Below are 17,956 nucleotides of genomic sequence, written 5' to 3'. Positions count from 1 at the left end.
TGTGCATGCTAAGGAGTGAGAATTGCTCATGGTAATCATAATTTACCTAGTTGCTTCTAGATATTTTCCTAGTGTGATGAGCATCAGTTTCACTAAAGTAAAGGTAAAGGGACCCCTGACCATTAGGTCCAGTCGTGACCGACTCTGGGGTTGCAGCGCTCATCTTGCTTTATTGGCCAGCATGACTAAGCCGCTTCTGGTGAACCAGAGCAGCGCACGGAAACGCTGTTTACCTTCCCGCCGGAGCGGTACCTATTTATCTACTTGCACTTTGACGTGCTTTCGAACTGCTAGGTTGGCAGGAGCAGGGACCGAGCAACGGGTGCTCACCCCGTTGCGGGGATTCGAACCGCCAACCTTCTGATCAGCAAGTCCTAGGCTCTGTGGTTTAACCCATTGCCACCCGCATCCCTCAGTTTCACTACACCTCCAGAAATTAATCAGAAAAAATTAGCTGAACAAACTCAACAGGATAAGCACTATTGGCTACATGAGAATGTTTTTCTCCTGCATCAGCATTAATCTAGCAATGACTTTGGTATTTCAGTGCATCAGCAATTCAGCTAGGCTCCTCCTGTGACTCATCAAACTGAATCTTGGACCCATGCCAACCTATCACTTTTATCCTTAGCCACTCCTGTTTCCATAACAACAAAAAATTGAAATCAAAACTTGGCAACACAACAGAGGTAAGGTCATTAAACAGCTAATTCACTTACAGCTAAAACTGAACTATAAACTGTACTTGCTAAATCTACATAATAGATCAAAACATGTCTGAGAGACCTTTACATTATCAGTTATTAAAGCTCTTTGATTACTTTGGCCACTCACTGACACTGTGGTTATCAGCTCAAGGCCACCATCTGAGGTATCTAATCCAATTCTCTCTTAGTCTTTACATAGATTTTGGTCCAACAGCAGACACAGAAATTTTGTCCAGAAATGGTTAATTAATAGCTTACACGGGTTACTTTAGTACAGTTAAGTGAATAGGTGTTCCTGCTGAATATAAAAAGTGGCCCTTTGTCGTCTTCTATATCAGTCTCGGGCTTCAGTGTAAACCATTGTTTCATACTTGACATTTCACTATAATTGTCTGAAATGGTTTCATTGCTTTTGATATGGGGAATAGTGGTGATTCTGTGCTTAATGCTATGGCTTGTTCTGGGAATAAGGAGGAGGTAAGAAGGATTGTTTTCATATATTATTTCATGAAGTTTTCTTCTCTGTTTAAAATCATAATACATTAGCATTTGTGTTTGTTAATTAAAATTAATGATATATATTATATTTTCATATATTAGTAATGTGTATAATTATATAACATATGTATAATTTTATAAAATTAGTATGTTTAACAAAAATAGTCTGGTTTAGTGGTATCTAGTTTGTTTATTTATTTAATGGTTCACTTTTTATGTCTACATGCTTTCCAAAAAAGGTGAGAGGCTCCCGATTACTTAAACTAGGCACATAATAAATATAAAGAAAAGGAACAAATGCATGCAACATATCTGTGTCAGCTAATTAATTATGTGAATTGGAATAAAGAGTGTCTAATTTATCAGAAGTGGCTAGCATTGTTGTTCCTTTGGTCTGCATAATGTAAACAGGATGCTTAATGACTTTTCCTACATTGTCATTATACTGTTTCTGTTTTTTGCTCGTTAGATTAAAGAGAGAGAGAGATGAATGTTATCTGTGTGTGCTTTCTATTGAACGATAAGAAGTTGTACTACTAAAATGTAATCTGCAGCAGACATCCAAATGGAGGAATATATCCAAAGACATAGCAATTCAGCATGTGCTTTCCGTTCCTTGCCCCAAATTACAACCTTGGTTCAAATATGAAGCTCTAAGTGTGAAAGAAGCCAACAATAATTCGTTTATCTTTCTTTGATGGGTTCAGATTATTTGATTGCCCATGAGATTAATGATCAGTAATGTTCCACAATACTGCATTAAATTTTCCCTACTTGCTGTTTTACATGTGCATCACTATTGATGACTGGATGAGGGAGAGAACACATCTGTGTAGGCGTCTAAAGATTCAACCAGGCTGTTCAAGGAGGCTTGAATTAACAATAAAATGTGAATGTGGACATGTGCATTGGCTATGCATGCAAGCAGCTGCTTTTGCATGAGAATCTTCGCTCTGAAATCAGAGCAGTAGTTGAGTAGTAGATATGCAGAACAGTCAACACAGTTAAAGCTGGCAGGCTTGATTTCTACACAAACGCACACACAGCAGCAATACTAGTAGATCTATTGTTCCAAAGAGCAAACAAGGCAGAGCACTCAAACCAAACAGATATTGCATCTATTGCAGCAAACCAGCTGCCAAGTCTGGGCTTAGCAGACTCTCAGAGGTGGCTTCTTTCACATAGAAAATACATTTAAAAATACGTATTTATATCTCAACTCTGCCCAACACACATGCATGCTCTGTAATATTCATTTGGTAATAAAACTTATCCAGGTAAACATAGTTTGCTATGAACTACAATTTCTATTTAAAATAAAAAGACACACCAACCAAGAGTAAACAAGGTAGAAGTGATATGTTTAAAAGCAAAGGTAAATTTCATCAAATTTGATTTACAGTGTGTCTGATGCATTCTCATTATCAGGGCTATAACAAGCTTCTGTATTGTACCAAACTCATTATTTGCCAGTTATCTACTGCCTTCTTAGCGCATTTATTACTCAGAGGAGGGCAATTCCTTCTAGCAGTGATGGATGTGTGTAATAAATAGATTCTTGCGCAGCAGATTTGAAGGTCGTATATTAATTTACAGCCATAATCTTCACCTTGTATATATTGCCTTTTGCAGACGTCCAAGTGAGCCACCCTTGGAGAATGGGCTACTGCCGTATCTTGGCTGTGCTTTGCAGTTTGGTGCCAATCCTCTCAACTTCCTCAGGACAAGACAAAAAAAATATGGTCCCATTTTTACTTGCAAATTGGCTGGAAAATATGTTCATTTTCTCACTGACCCCTTTTCATATCATGCAGTGATGGGACACGGAAGACACCTGGACTGGAAAAAGTTCCATTTTGCAATCTCTGCAAAGGTAGCATTTAACTTTACCTGTTAAAAATATTCATGGTCTATCCTTCATCTATACAGACATCAGAATTATGGAATATGAAATAAAATCAGCAGCAACAAAATATGTACAAAAATAGACTATTGGGCATCTTAAAACAACAGAGCAAGCTAAACAAATATCAGCTTACTGAACTTAAAATGCCCCAAGAAGGGAGAAATACCCAATATAAAAGTTGTGCCACCAAACAGCAAATTTGAGCCGACATTACAAGTGAGATGTAGTTTACGTCACAGGCCAAACTGGGGCACTTGCTGGGCCAAATTTGGCCTAGGGCCCGGAGGTTCCCCACCCACCAGATTGAAATTGACTCTTACTTGAAATGATCTTTACTCAGACTAGTAACAGTGCAGGCTTGGCAGCAAGCCCAAGCTCCAGAAGTCAAGTTTCCAAGGTACACGAGCGAGACCAGAAGTTCATAACTGAATGGAAGCTATGAATGTGCCCTGACAGTTGAAGTGCTCCTCCCACCAACTTTTAAAGATCTGGAGTGAGCTCTCTCACAAGACTATCTCACACTATGATGCTACCACGTCTGCACATGGATGCTCCATCTGTGCAGATGTGCCTGATCCTACCTATGATAGTGGCACCTGGTTATTGGAGACAAGACTGTGTCCTGCCCCTCTGTCTCCAGCTTCAACGTCACCTTGCCCTGATCAGCCTCTGTCTCTGACTGGTTGAATCTTCCCAGTTCCCTGCTGAGGCTCTGTGCTCCATAAGAGGGATAGTGGAGAGAGCCAGCCGATCTTCTACCCCTTCTTTCTTATGTGGAGTCATGTTAGCCGTCCAGCCCTCCCCCCCCATCTGTTCCTCCGTGTTTTTCCTTCTCCTCTTCTTTCTGGGGCTGCCAAACCATGCCAGATCCTAATGGAGCTAAGGGAGAACCTTCTTACCTTTTTAAAGTGCAATTGGAAGTGGAGCCTAAAGTTCTCATTAAGTTGTAATTAGTTTCCCTTAATATCCATATCTCAGTAATATAACTGTCTCCACAGTGAGCCTTAAATCCTTCCTTAATGTACATGAAAATTGATTTTAAGTACATATTTAAATGAATCAATATTGGTCCATTTAAGAAAATTAAGCTGCAGTCTTTGTGCACTTACTTGGCAGTAAGCAAGCCCCATTTAAATTCCTAGGCTTTACTCATGAGTAACATGTATAGGATTGTAAACCACAGATTGCTGGAATAGATATTAGTTTACGATATAGTTGCTGTGAATTGATTTGTTTTGATGTCTAGGTAAGTTTAATTTTAATTTGAAGTAAATGCATACATATTGGCAGCAACAATGCACAGATTAACGTTCCACCAGATCAGTCTTACCATGACCTAAATCTGATTGATTCAGGCTCCATTTCCATCCACGCTAACCTAGATTAAGGTCCAATGAGTCCAGTAGGGCTTTCTTCAAAGTAAGCATGGAAAAGAGGGTGCCCTCAGTGGTACTTATTTCCAGTCAAGTATGCTCTGGATTACTGGTTCAGTGTCCAAGCCTTATCTATTGACTTCTATGAAATTTGGAATGTTTTTATGAAAGCTGAAGTACATTTCTACAGGGTGTATGTGTGTGTGTGTGCGTGCGTGCATTGCTCAGTATTGGTAACAGCAAGTTTGGACGGTTAATTGGCTTCACTGTCCTCCGTAAAACATAAACCATCTTCACCAGACAGCTATTAAAATGATGGATTTCGTAATCTGGAAGAAAAGATTTAGGATTACTCTCAAATTTAGTACTTAATATCATTTTGCCATCCTCCTTGGCAAAACTACAGCCTGTTCCAACTCCTCTTAGAGACAATTACAAAGCTTTAAATGGATACTGGATAGGGGTTCTAAGTAGTCATACTTTATCTGTCAACATCCATCAACATCCATGCTTAATAATTTCTATTCCTGTACTAAATTATGGAGAAAATATTTTGCCTCTGATTTCACTTGTAAATTATTCTTCACTTAGGGCAGCATCCAAAGCGCTGCAGGCAGTTTTCTGCTTAGACACAGAAGCTTTTCAGCTGTATCTCAAGGTGCAGCCTCCCAACAAAGGCCCTCAGAGGTGGAATGCTTTTCATAAATGGTACCCTATGAGATGCAAAGGGCTGTGCCTGCCTGCCTGAATAACTATTTTGCTCCCACATGCCAGCAGGCAGAGGTGTGGGCAGGGGGAAGGGATCGGATAAATAATAAATTGTGAATAAATTGTAACATTCCCCATTTTTTCACAACAGGCATTTGGACATGGTAGTATTGACCCAGATGATGGAAACACCACTGAGAATATACACCAGACCTTCACCAGAAACCTGCAGGGTAATGCCTTAACCTTTCTCGCTGAGTCCATGATGGAAAACCTGCACTATGTCATGGTAGAACCAAATGCATCGAGAATTGACTCCAGTGACTGGGTAACTGATAAACTTTATGAATTCTGCTGCCGTGTGATGTTTGAAGCTGGGTTTCTAACACTGTTTGGCACAGATTTTAACCCAGTGGGCCATGACAAGGGCCTTTCTGCCAACCAAGAAGCCCACAGAGCATTTATCCTCAGTACCCTGGAGAACTTCAAGGCATTTGACCAAGTCTTTCCGGCCCTTGTGGCAGGCCTACCAATCCACCTGTTCAAAAGTGCCCACAGTGCACGAGAGAAGCTAGCTGATGCTCTGCTCCACAAGACCCTTAAAAAAAGAAACAACATCTCTGAGCTCATTTCCCTCCGCATGTTCTTCAATGATACTCTCTCCACTTTTGACGAAAAGGAAAAAGCAAAGACCCACCTTGCAGTTCTGTGGGCTTCACAGTCTAACACAATACCTGCAACCTTTTGGACTTTATTCTTTCTTATTAGGTAAGTAGCTACATTTCCCATGCTACAGACTTTGGCTTACCATTTACCAGATGGAACGTAACATGGTGGACATGTCGCTGCTAATGAGCTGCATTTCCCTGCACTGGTCTTGGACAGTGCAAGCCTAATGATGTCTACTCAAAAGTAAGTCCTATTGAATTCAATGGGGCTTACTCCCAGGTGAGTGGGATGAAGACTGCAGCTTTATTTCTTTTGTTCTTTTTACCTCTCCCTCTGCTATCCCAGAGTTGTCCTTAGTTATGGTAGCTCCATGTTCAGAAGCGATGCACATCTAAAAACTAGATTCTGGGGACAAACAAATACAGTGGTACCTCATGTTAAGAACTTAATTTGTTCTGGAGATCCATTCTTAACCTGAAACTGTTCTTAACCTGAGGTATCACTTTAGCTAATGGGGCCTCCCGCTGCCGCCGCGCCACCACGTGATTTCTGTTCTCATCCTGAAGCAAAGTTCTTAACCCGAGGTACTATTTCTGGGTTAGTGGAGTCTGTAACCTGAAGCGTCTATAACCCGAGGTACAACTGTAATTGAAGATGGCTATTGCCCTGATGTCCTGCTTGTATATTTCCCAGGAGTGGGGACGGGCATGAGGGTTCGGCCAAAAGCAAGTTACTTAGGTAGGTGTTACATGTTTGGAGGGTGTGGTTCAAAGTGGTCATTTCATACTGAGTTGGTATGAAAAGCAACATTCAGTGCTAGGGCCAGGGTACCTAGAGCAGGCAATCCCAGCTTGGATCTCTCAAAGCCTCCAAGATACAACTAGATGATCATGCCATCCTTGATAATTCAGGCCTGCCTGGAACTCTCCCCTGCTTTTGGATGCACCTGCAGACAATGACTCGCACTTTCTTTTTCTTGCACTAATTGCATGGACTAGATTATAGTGATAATTGTACTATGGTTTCAGGTAAAAAAGTAAAAGTAAAAAAAAAAGTTTAAAAATTGTACTTTTTTAATTTCAGGAATCCAAAAGCAATGGAAGCAGCTATTAAAGAGGTGCAACGGGTGTTAGAAGATGCTGAGATAAAGATAGACTCGACCAGGAAACCTATTTCTTTGAACCGGAAACAGCTGGATGATATGCCTATATTAGGTATAGTTGCTTAACCTGAACCCTCTACTTTTACATACTAACGATAAAATAACATATTCCAATATTTAGGAACCATTATATGATTGAAACTGATCAGTTCTCTAATGCTCTTAGTTACAGTCATGTTATCCTAAATATGTGACAACAATCAGTTTCTTTCTAACTACAATAGCGTTTGGTGGAAGCATACATATTCCAAGGAATTTTGTTGTTCTCCCCATTGACTTTCTTTTATTTGTGTCCATCACATTACTTTGAATTTTGCAATCTGAGCAGCAGCACACCTGTGTATACTGTATCTAGGTTGAAGGTTTCTCTTTCTTTCTTTCCTACACAGATAGTGTTATCAAGGAAGCAATAAGGCTCTCCAGTGCATCTATGACAGTCAGAGTTGCTAAGGAAGATTTCGTTTTGCAATTAGGCAGCAACTCCTACAATATCCGCAAAGATGACACCATAGCTCTTTATCCCCAGCTGTTGCATTTTGATCCAGAAATCTACTCTGACCCCCTGGTGAGTAATTGACAGCTTCAAAACAAAGCTGCGCACATCAGCAGAATTGCCTTAGTGCTTGCAGCCAACCACTTGACATCAATATTGTTGCCTCTTATTGCACACAAGTGCTGGTGTTTTGCTAGATGAATTCCAGAGCTCTTTAAAAGGCATTCTGGAGTGAAGCAAGGAAGGAACATTTAGCACCAGCAGTTGTATGCCAAACAAGCAGAAACTTTGGTAAAAAATTATGATTAAAAATGTTCCCTCTCCTTTTCCAATTTCATGAGCACAAAAGAGTTGATTAATACTTTAATAATTACAGAACTGCTAGCTGTAATTTATTTTGTATTTCAATAATTAACAGATGAATTTATTTTATCTTTATTGAAAAAGAATGGTAGAACATTTGGCAACTCAAGCTTTTGGAGGAACTCGTATACAAATCCAATTTAAAGTATTAAGGAAGATGAACACACATTAATATTTCATTTGCAAATCTGAAATAATCTTATGTTTCCTAAATGATGTTGAGTTTAAAACTGCATTATTTTGGACTTTTTTTTGCAGACATACAAGTATGACCGCTATGTTGAGGAAAATGGAAAGGAAAAGACCACTTTTTACCACAATGGTCGCAAATTAAAATATTATTATATGCCTTTTGGAATGGGACTTGCAAAATGTCCTGGAAGATTATTGGCCGTTCATGAAATTAAACAATTTTTGACTTTATTGCTATCTTATTTTGAAGTGGAGCTTCTTGACAAGAATGTGACATGCCCGTCTTTAGACCAATCGCGGGTCGGACTTGGTGTTTTACAACCTGCAAGTGACATTGATTTCAAGTACAGATTAAAATGCCTATGAATGTGTGGAAGAAAAATGTTGTTTGTGTATTTGGTCCCCACAGGGGTAAAAAAATTCATGCAATGATGGCAATGGAATGCATTAGGAGGAATAATGAGGGCTGGGAGAAACTATGTTGCTTAATATGGTTGTATTGAAAATGTTTCCTTTTTTTATAGGCTCAAAAATAATAAGAAATACTATACATATCTACTCTATGTGCTACTGCTGGGTCTCCAGTGGAGCTTTTGAGTCATAGTAGGGGTGTCAATGTGAGGAACGTGTGTTCGGAGAACACAGTTTTGTGCTGCCTGGTAAGCACAAGAGAGATGGAAGAGACCAGCAAATCACCTGTATATCCCGCTACTGATTTTGAGGCCTGTGATTTTTGTCAGGATTGAGAAGGGGAGAGAAAAAGCATCTGGGCCTTATTGACACCATCTTTTTATTTTGTGTTTGCTTTTTTGCCCAGTTGCTTCTATAGACAAGGGGTGAGATGCTTCTTGCTGTGGATACCTGTAGGCAACCAGTCATAAGTATTAAAAAATACTGCTCAAGATAAGAGCCTGAATGGATTGCAGAATAGGGATGAAAGGTCTTAAGTCCCAGCATGAGTCTGTTGTCACAGGGTGAAGTCCTCCTTGCGTGAGAGGCAGAGGGGGAGTGAATGGGCTGCAACAGGTGAAAAATGGGGTGGGAACTGTTGCTTAAACCAATGGTTGTTTAATCTGTTTGAATGTTCTGTGTTGTTGTTTTTTACCATAGGTATTTGGTTAAATATATGTATATATGTATTGCAAGTAAGTAAGTAAATAAGTGACCAAGCTTTTGAGCTGACGGAGAGGTTACTTTATCTCTTTCTGTAGAAGCTGGTTGCATAATGCCGCAAACAAAACTTGCAGACAAACAGACAAAAAGGGGTTATGATTTAGCGTCATCAGGGCAGTTGCTACAAAACTTGTCCTGATCTTTGGAAGAGGATGAAAAGCTTATGCAGGCAGGGATGGTGCTTATGTAAGGCTACTATATGCTGGCATTCGAGATTCTTAAATGTATCATGTTCCAACCTTCACATTTCTCCAAATGAGGTGTATATGTGTACATTGTTTATTTCTGTTCATTTCAGATTACATTTTCTTCAATAAAATATTTCAATCACTTTGCAAAGGTGTCTGATCAGTCTTGTGAAATATATAATCAAGCAAATAAATAAATAACTCAGCCATGGGGATGCAAATAATGATCTTGGGCAAAACTCAGAAAAAGCGCTATCCTTGCTCATGAGCAAACAGCTGGTGGGATGTTTTGCTTATAATCATGTAGCAACACGGTCAGGGAACAAAAAACAGGGTGCTTACAAAATACCATATTTTTGGCTGGGATTCAACCACATACTGGCAAATTCAGGTTGTGCAATTAAAGTTGATTTTGAGGTCTCGCACAACAAATCCGCTTCTCTCAAAAAAATGGGGTTTTTTGCGATAAGGAAAGTGATGAGGAAAAGCACTGGGAAGTGTGGGATAACAGTTCCTTGATGCACTGAAATCAGATGACATGCTCAGTAAATAGGCTTACTGGAAGTAGGGATGGAGAACAAATTTGACTCAGTTTGTATTTAAAGGCAAATCTACCTAATTCGCAATTTTCAAAACATGATTATGATCCAAAACACTGTCATCCTCCAAAACTGTCACTCTCCAAATGGCTTGTAAAATGTGTATATTTGTCAAAACCACATACAAAAATGTGTTTATTAAACTTACGAGTTTTAATAAAGACATTGCAGTGAAATGATTAATTTTCATTAAAGCTGCTCGGCTGGTGGCAATGGCCGCAGCTGTGTTTCAAAGCACAGAAACAGGAATTTAAAACTGGTAAAGTGAGAAAGCCACCAAACCGAAATTGCCCATCTAAGTGACCTTAGATATTGTATATTACCAGAAACTGAGCATACTATTACAGCAAAATATTTTAAAAATATGTACCATGTTCTCTCGCCTAGAGCATAGCTGTCAACGTTTTCCTTTTTTTAAGGGAAACTCCCTTATTCCGAATAGGATTCCTCGCAAGAAAAGGGAAAAGTTGACAGCTATGCCCTAGAGTACCAATAGACAATAGTAACCCCACTCTGGCTAATTCCCATCTGGCACCTGACCCTTTCATCTTTAAAGTCAACAGAACTACACCAGTATGCCTAATATGAAGAACGGAACCCTCCTGTTTACTTAACCTGCAATAACTTCAGTTTACAAGGCTCTTCTGTCCAAATTACCCGAGAACATACAAAGGCTTTTTCAGTGCAATTCATGAAAAGAAGACCAACAGTGTCAAAGTCATCTTTTAACTTATGAACTAGCAACATAGGCCATAATAATCTGCTTATTAATTACTGATACATAGATGTTTCCTAAGTTCAACTGGACACTGACTTCCCCAGTTGCAATTGGAAGGAAAATTCCCAAGCCTTTTACGTGGTTTATGTTTCTTATTTCCAGGCATTCCCAAGCCAATGCTTCTGGGAAACACAGAAGCAGGCATGTATTTATTTCTCATTTTTTCTGAGAGCCCTCTCATTTTTTGCCCCCTAGCACCTGATATTCAAAAGGCACTAGTGAAAAGGTACTATTGTAGTGTGGATAGTTCCTATTCAGGGCTACAGCCAGCAAGCCTCACCCACTTCCAGAATACTCCATTACATCCCTCCTCCTCCTCTTCAATTTTTCCCCAGTCAGTCAGCATTCCATGCACATGGACCATGATCTGTCCTCAGTACGCTGGTTTTGGTCTCTTCCCCTGCTCCACTTGAGTTTTCTACCCTGACATGTTTTTTTTTGTGCTTCTGCAAACCTTGGGGCTTCACCCCCACCTCCAAAGCCTCCTGGTACCTCCATCTTGTGTGCAGATGGTGCCATTTTGTGTGCATAATGCATTCACTGTCTGTCTATAGGAGAAGTGCCTCAGAACTTGCAAGCTCTGCTTAGCTAATTAATAACAATCACCACTTGGCAAACATTGGAGGAGAGCTATCACTTCATTGTGGACTTCCTTCAAACCTCTGGCAGGCCACATTAACTAGATAACAGGAGCATTAACTAGATAAGCCAGGGGTGGTCAGATTTAGCAAAGCCACAGGGAGCACCCCGTTTGCCCTGTAGCTCAGTTACTGCACGTGTCCTACAACTATGTGTTGCTCTCTGAGCAATGAATTGCAAAGGGACGTGGAAAAGCTACACTGGCAGAACTGCCTCCCACAGCAGTAGGAAATTGTCTACCACAAAAGTCTACAGAACCTTTACTATAACTAATGAAAGCATATACCACTAGTTAGCTATTAACTCTGGGAAAGAAACAGAAAGCTCCATCCGTGGGTGTTGTTGTTGTTGTTTAGTCGTGTCTGACTCTTTGTAATTGGGATTAAATCTAAATTTACATTTCCTGGGAAACATCACAACCATTTTTGACGAGGGTCAGCTCTGTCACCTGGCCTTGAGTTTTGATTGGCTAGAGACCTCCTCATAGAATCGCAGAGTTGTAGAGTTGGAAGAAACCACGAGGGTCATCTAGTCTAATTCCCTGCAGTGCAGGAATCTTTTGCCCTATGTGGGGCTTGAACCCACAACCGTGAGAGTCCCATGTTCTAATGCTCCACCAACTCTGCTGTCTCATGACCTTCCTGAGACCACGCAGTGGGGAACTTAGGTGCTCTGGACCTATGTGCAGTGAGGAGGAGCACAATCCATCCAACCTCCTGTGGACTTCAGCACAGTAAACAGGCTACAAGAACTGCCTCAGAGCACACACAGTGTGAAAACTTGGAACATGCCTTTTGCAAGTTTGTTCTATGCAGGTGTTCTATCAAGCAGTCTTTATCTGAATGCAAACACTACATGGCAAGTATGACTAGCAAACATTAAAACCATCTCTGGGCTCATTGCTTCTTCAAGAGAATTGGGACATACAGTATGCAAACATTTTCCAGGAAAAATCTGAACTCAGGAAACACTTGAATGTACTGCCTTTTTACAGTGGCTGAATGGCGTGTGCCCAGGCAACTTTTGAAATGTCCTGTGGTGGAAAAGTTAAAGCACCCTACCTTGTTTTATTTCAATCAGCAATGGGAACCTCCACCCCACACACTAAATTAGGCCTGGCACTGGGCTGCAGCATTCTGCACTAACTGGGGTTTGCAGGCCAAGTGAAAGGGAAGCCCTACACACAGTGCATTGCAATAATCCAACCTTGAAGTCCCCAGTGCCTGAACTAAAGGGTTCAGCCTCTCCCATCCCAGGAACAATTTGTAGTATATGTAGACCCAGTACATTTTTCCTGCTCTTCCTATATGGCAGGGGTGGGGAACCTCAGGTCTTAGGGCCATACATGACCCTCCAGGGCTCTCTAGCCAACTCAGGGGACTCACTGCAGACTCTCTCCCACTCAGGCCACACCAGACTGCTGGCCCTGCTTCACACCTTCCTTGTGTGTTTTGCTTGGCTAGGTTATGCTCCCGAACTGTGATAATGCCTTTTGCATGCCTGGATCTCCATGTGATCCAGGCATGGCTGGATGTGCTGAAACCTCTGACTTCAGGATGACCAAAATAAAGGCTACTGCTCCACCCACTTTTGCCTCTGACCTTGCCTACCTATGCAGCTCCCAGAAGGTTCCCCAGGAGGGGCTGTAGGCCTTCAGCTGAAAACGATTCCACACCCTGTCACAGACTTTGTATCAAATGCAGGGCCGGCCCACTTAGGAGGCAAGGTGAGGCGACCATCTCAGGCGGCAAAATCCACAAGGGCAGCAGTTCCCGATGTAGATCTTTCCCTGCTTGTTCCTGGTGTATTTTCCCTCAACCCTTCTTCCCTGGTGGGGAGGGGGGCACTATTTTGTGGTCTGTCTCAGGCGCCAAAATGTATTGGGCTGGCCCTGTCCAAATAATTTGCACCATTCCAACAGCTTACTGTTCTTACATTCTCCTTTAAAACCAAGTACTCTAGCTTTGGGATGCGGGTGGCACTGTGGGTTAAACAACAGAGCCTAGGACTTGCCGATCAGAAGGTCGGCAGTTCAAATCCCCACGACGGGGTGAGCTCCGTTGCTCGGTCCCTGCTCCTGCCAACCTAGCAGTTCAAAAGCACGTCAAAGTGCAAGTAGATAAATAGGTACCACTCCGGCGGGAAGGTAAACGATGTTTCCATGCGCTGCTCTGGTTCGCCAGAAGTGGGTTAGTCATGCTGGCCACATGACCTGAAAGCTGTATGCCAGCTCCCTCGGCCAATAAAGCGAGATGAGCGCCGCAACCCCAGAGTCGGTCACGACTGGACCTAATGGTCAGGGGTCCCTTTACCTTTATTCTAGCTTTCTTTGTAATTTCACATCACGGGTTCAGTTGTACATTGGTTCTTGAATTTAATCCATTCTGGGAGTCCGTTCGACTCCCGAAACAGTCCGAAAACCAAGGCACAGGAGCTTCCTGCAGCCAATCAGAAGCCGCGTAAGCCACGTTGGACATTCGGCTTCCAAAAAACGTTCACAAACCAGAACATTCACTTCCGGGTTTGCGATGTTCGGGAGCCAATTTGTTTGACAACTGAGGCGTTTGACTACCAAGGTACGGCTGTACATTTAACACGCTGTCCACTACACCATCCTTACTTGGGCTCAAACTACACATCTTTTAACCTGAAACTATTGCAATGACATAGGCAGCCCAATTTAAAGAGCAGAAAGGGAGATTGCGGGTGAAATGTGAGGAACACTCTCCTTGCTTGCTGCTTAAGCCTCTGCAGCCCCTTTGCTTGTGTGCTTTTATCCCAGATTTATTCACTTCTGGGATCAGACATGTGAGGCCTCAGGTGAGGAAAACCCCATTGCTTTTTCTCCCAACTCTGCTTTCTATGTGCCTGGGGCAGATTCAAGTTCGAACACAGAGATCTGCCACCGTGTCATGTGTAGTTTGAGCCTCAGGCTATTAACATCAGCTTTACAGAAGAACACGTATTTTACAATATACCAGATAAAGTGTATTGTCAGTAGCGAGCTGATAAGCAGTCAGCCTTGAGTATAAACAGTCAGCCTTGAAAATATAGCCTTGATTAGCACTGGTCAAGGGCCTTCAGTACTCCAGGTATCTTTAATCACTTGTATAGTAAATGGAACCATCAAATATCCTTGAACCTTTGAACAACAGAAGTGATTTCTACTAAATAGATGCCCAGAAATATTACAGTACAAAATATATTACATTAAGACACAGAGATATAAGCAACACCTTACAGATATAAAAAGACCTTGATTATTGAGCCACACGTAGTTGCCAGGTGATTGAAACTGAGGAATTCTTAGAATGTACTTTAGAGTATTTGACTGAGAAGCCAGATAGATGTCCATATTGAATTAATAAAGTTTAAATCTTAGCAATGGATGAAATTGGATCTGAAATCAAAAGAGCTACATAAACTACAAACAAACTTTTATGTTGTACACCAGACACGTCCACCTCCCAAAAGACTGCAAAGTCAAAGTTGCTGAGCTTTTTTAGGGAGGAGGAGCTTTATTTTACAACGGTAACAACTATTTTCGTTTTCAAACCAGTTGGCAAAACACCCATTTGACACAACGGAGGAAAAGACCGATGGCACGAGGCGGGAGGGGCACTTAAACTCCGCTGCTTATCACTATCATAGTTCAATAGGGATCCTACGATCAACTGCGATCATCATCCAGGGATTGTCCAGTCAATCACAGTCGACCAGTTGGACATCGCTGTTGTACACCAACCATTTCAGAACACTTAATGACTGAATTCTTACTATGAAACCTCACTGCTGTTGCCAGAGGTTCCATAGCAAGACAACAGTCTGGTTTAGTACCTCTTCCAATTTTAATGTAGCCATTTTCAAAGGCATTTAGTCTAATGCTGGCTATGCTTTTATAATATACTTTGTGAATAGTCTTTAAGAATCTACTTCTAAAATGAAACCATTCTAATGCTGCAGTTTAAAAAGACCAGTTTAATGAATCAAAAGCTTTCAATGCATCTATAGTAATTTTAAAATAGCTAAAGGTATTCCATGTTGTTTGCTATGCCATATAATATTTAATAGTCTGTGAATTGGATCTGATATTTGCCTACCCTTAATATACCACACTTGATCTTGATGGGCCAATGATGGTAGGATTGTACTCAAGTGATTAGTAAGTACAGTGGTACCTCGTGTTACGGACGGGATCCGTTCTGGAGGCCCATCCATAACATGAAAAGCCTGCAACTTGAAGCGTCGCACATGTGCAGGTGCGCAGTGCGATTTGGCACTTCTGCGCATGTGGCGAAACCTGGAAGTAACCCATTCCGGTACTTCTGGGTTGCTGTGGGACACAAGACGAAAACACGCAACCTGAAGCGGACGTAACATGAGGTATGACTGTACAGCTATGAATTTTTTTATCTTGATTTTATCTTGATTTAACAAATTGATTGGTCTATAAGAGTTGACAACAATTTTGTAAGAAAAATTATTTGAGATGATCTCACCATCACAAGTTTTATTGATTTCATCTTCAGTAATTCTAGAATTTAGGAAGATATTTTGTTCTGTAGATAATAACTGATATAAGTTTTTTTGTGTCAGATTAATTTGTAGGGACTGGAGAATATAAAGATTGCTAAAATGTTTTAAATTCCTCATGAATTTTCCTAGTATCAAAAGCATGTAAGTCATCTGTGTTGTATCTTGCACCACACCAATGTGATTATGAATTCTGCCATTTCATGTCACCTAATAAAATCATGAAGGAGTGACATGCAGGAAATTATAAGCATTCCTCCCTCCCTCTCCCGTGCTATTTATTCCTGTGTATGCGCTTCATGTACAATCTTAAAGCACAAGCTTAAGTTCCTGGATATTTTTGAATGAGCACCCATAGAGTCATACTTGCCACACATGATATCCCATCATTAGTAGGCAGCTTCTTTAAAGTATCCTGACAGTGGTTTTAAAGAGTTTCATGGTTAATAGGTATTTGGCAGAGAGGTGATCAGCTGACCTAACTTCTTATGTCACTGTAGCACTGTGACAGGAATAAGAAATCACATTGACACAGATATCAAAGAGGCCCTTTGGACAGGGGAGAATGCTAAATCAACTTTATTAAAAACTGAAATTGATAGTAATATGCAACATTCTACTGAAGTTGTTAAACAATTAGCAAGAATTCAGCTGAAATATCCTTCTTATCCAAAAAGCCTGCCTAATTTAAAGTTAATTCTATTTAATTTTTTATGCTCATTGCACTAACAAGGGCTGTGTTCATCTACATTAATGGTTTTGCAAGAGACTAAAGGTTGAAAACAGCCTCCAAGCTGGATGGCACCTTTTCATGTAGACTGGCTTAAATCCAAGTGAAGCAGTACTGGTTAATCATGGGACCAATGCTACTTAACAATTCCTATCCCTGACTAACTGATTTATCAGTTAATCTTCTCCAGGTTTAGCTCAGAAGAAATCATGAACACCAAATTCTGCAAGTCACAAATGCTGTAATTTGGATTATTTCTAACTTTGGTATTTGACCAAAACAAAAGGCCTTATAATAATTGATAATTCTCTCAAAATGAATTTAGCCAGAAATGCTTTAAGGCATATGAGGTAAAGTTCCCTTTTGGTAAGCGAGAAAGGTAGGAAGTTAGGCCTCAAGGGTTATTTCAAGGTAAGGACCTCTTGAGAAGCTTGCTGGCTGCTAAACCAAGAAGACCACACTTATTTTTATTTAAACAAAATGAATACATTAATAAAATATCTAGTGAGTGACTTAGAAAAACAGATTTTGTTTTGGTTAATGTAAAGCAAAAACTTTACTTTACCTGCACTGTCCTCCATCTCCAGCCTTCACCACACAGCTTGGCTTGTAGTAGAAATGAAATGTTAAAGGTGCTTCTGTCCTGTCTGCTTTTAACTGTTTGCATCCCTTTACAAAAGCTTCTTTCTCCTAACCTCCCTTTGAGTGGAGATGAAAATTTAAAGAGAAAGTTAAAGGGACTATTCTCCAGTATGACTGGTTTTCACCGCTTTACTGTTTGAAAAGTTAACGAGCTTGTTGCTAACATTTTACAAGCCATGCCTACTCAAGTTAGCATGGGGCTTTAAAAAAATGTTTTTTTTTTAAAATTGAAACAGACACTTTGTTAGTTAAGGAATCCCACCCAGACAAATTTATCTTCAGCTTCACCCCACAAGCAGCCATTTGAAAACATTGCTTTCTTTCCCTCTCCTAATCACATTACAGCACAAGCCTATAAGTGTCTGCAGCTGGGCTGTATTCTAAGTACCTCAGAAAGGCCCAAGGCTGGAATTTGAATTGCAAAAGGAAGAGGTGGTGGTTCTACCCACTTTAGAAGCACCAGTAGGCCGAGGATGGGCAGAAGAGGGAGTAAAATAGATCTTACTTGGCGACGTTAGGAGCAGCAGCAGCAGCAGCAGCACAATGCCTCAGACCTCTACACACACACTCACACAATATTGCGCTACCCTTGTGTCAGGTCCT

The 17,956-nt window shown here is 40.8% G+C and overlaps 1 protein-coding gene across 1 annotated transcript; it reads left to right on the top strand.

Annotated features, from left to right (window-relative positions):
• The first annotated feature begins 1,040 nt into the window (after positions 1-1,040).
• CYP7A1 (cytochrome P450 family 7 subfamily A member 1) lies at positions 1,041-9,583 on the top strand. The gene is made up of 6 exons (XM_083622998.1): positions 1,041-1,184; positions 2,838-3,078; positions 5,344-5,960; positions 6,945-7,075; positions 7,413-7,588; positions 8,138-9,583. The coding sequence occupies exons 1-6, from the start codon at positions 1,105-1,107 to the stop codon at positions 8,435-8,437; spliced, it is 1,545 nt and encodes a 514-aa protein (XP_083479124.1). The 5' UTR covers positions 1,041-1,104; the 3' UTR covers positions 8,438-9,583.
• The last annotated feature ends 8,373 nt before the right edge of the window (positions 9,584-17,956 follow it).

Source organism: Podarcis filfolensis, assembly GCF_964270895.1.
Source record: "Podarcis filfolensis genome assembly, chromosome: 7".
Taxonomy (NCBI): Eukaryota; Metazoa; Chordata; class Lepidosauria; order Squamata; family Lacertidae; genus Podarcis; species Podarcis filfolensis.
This window is presented reverse-complemented; position numbering and strand designations above follow the sequence as displayed.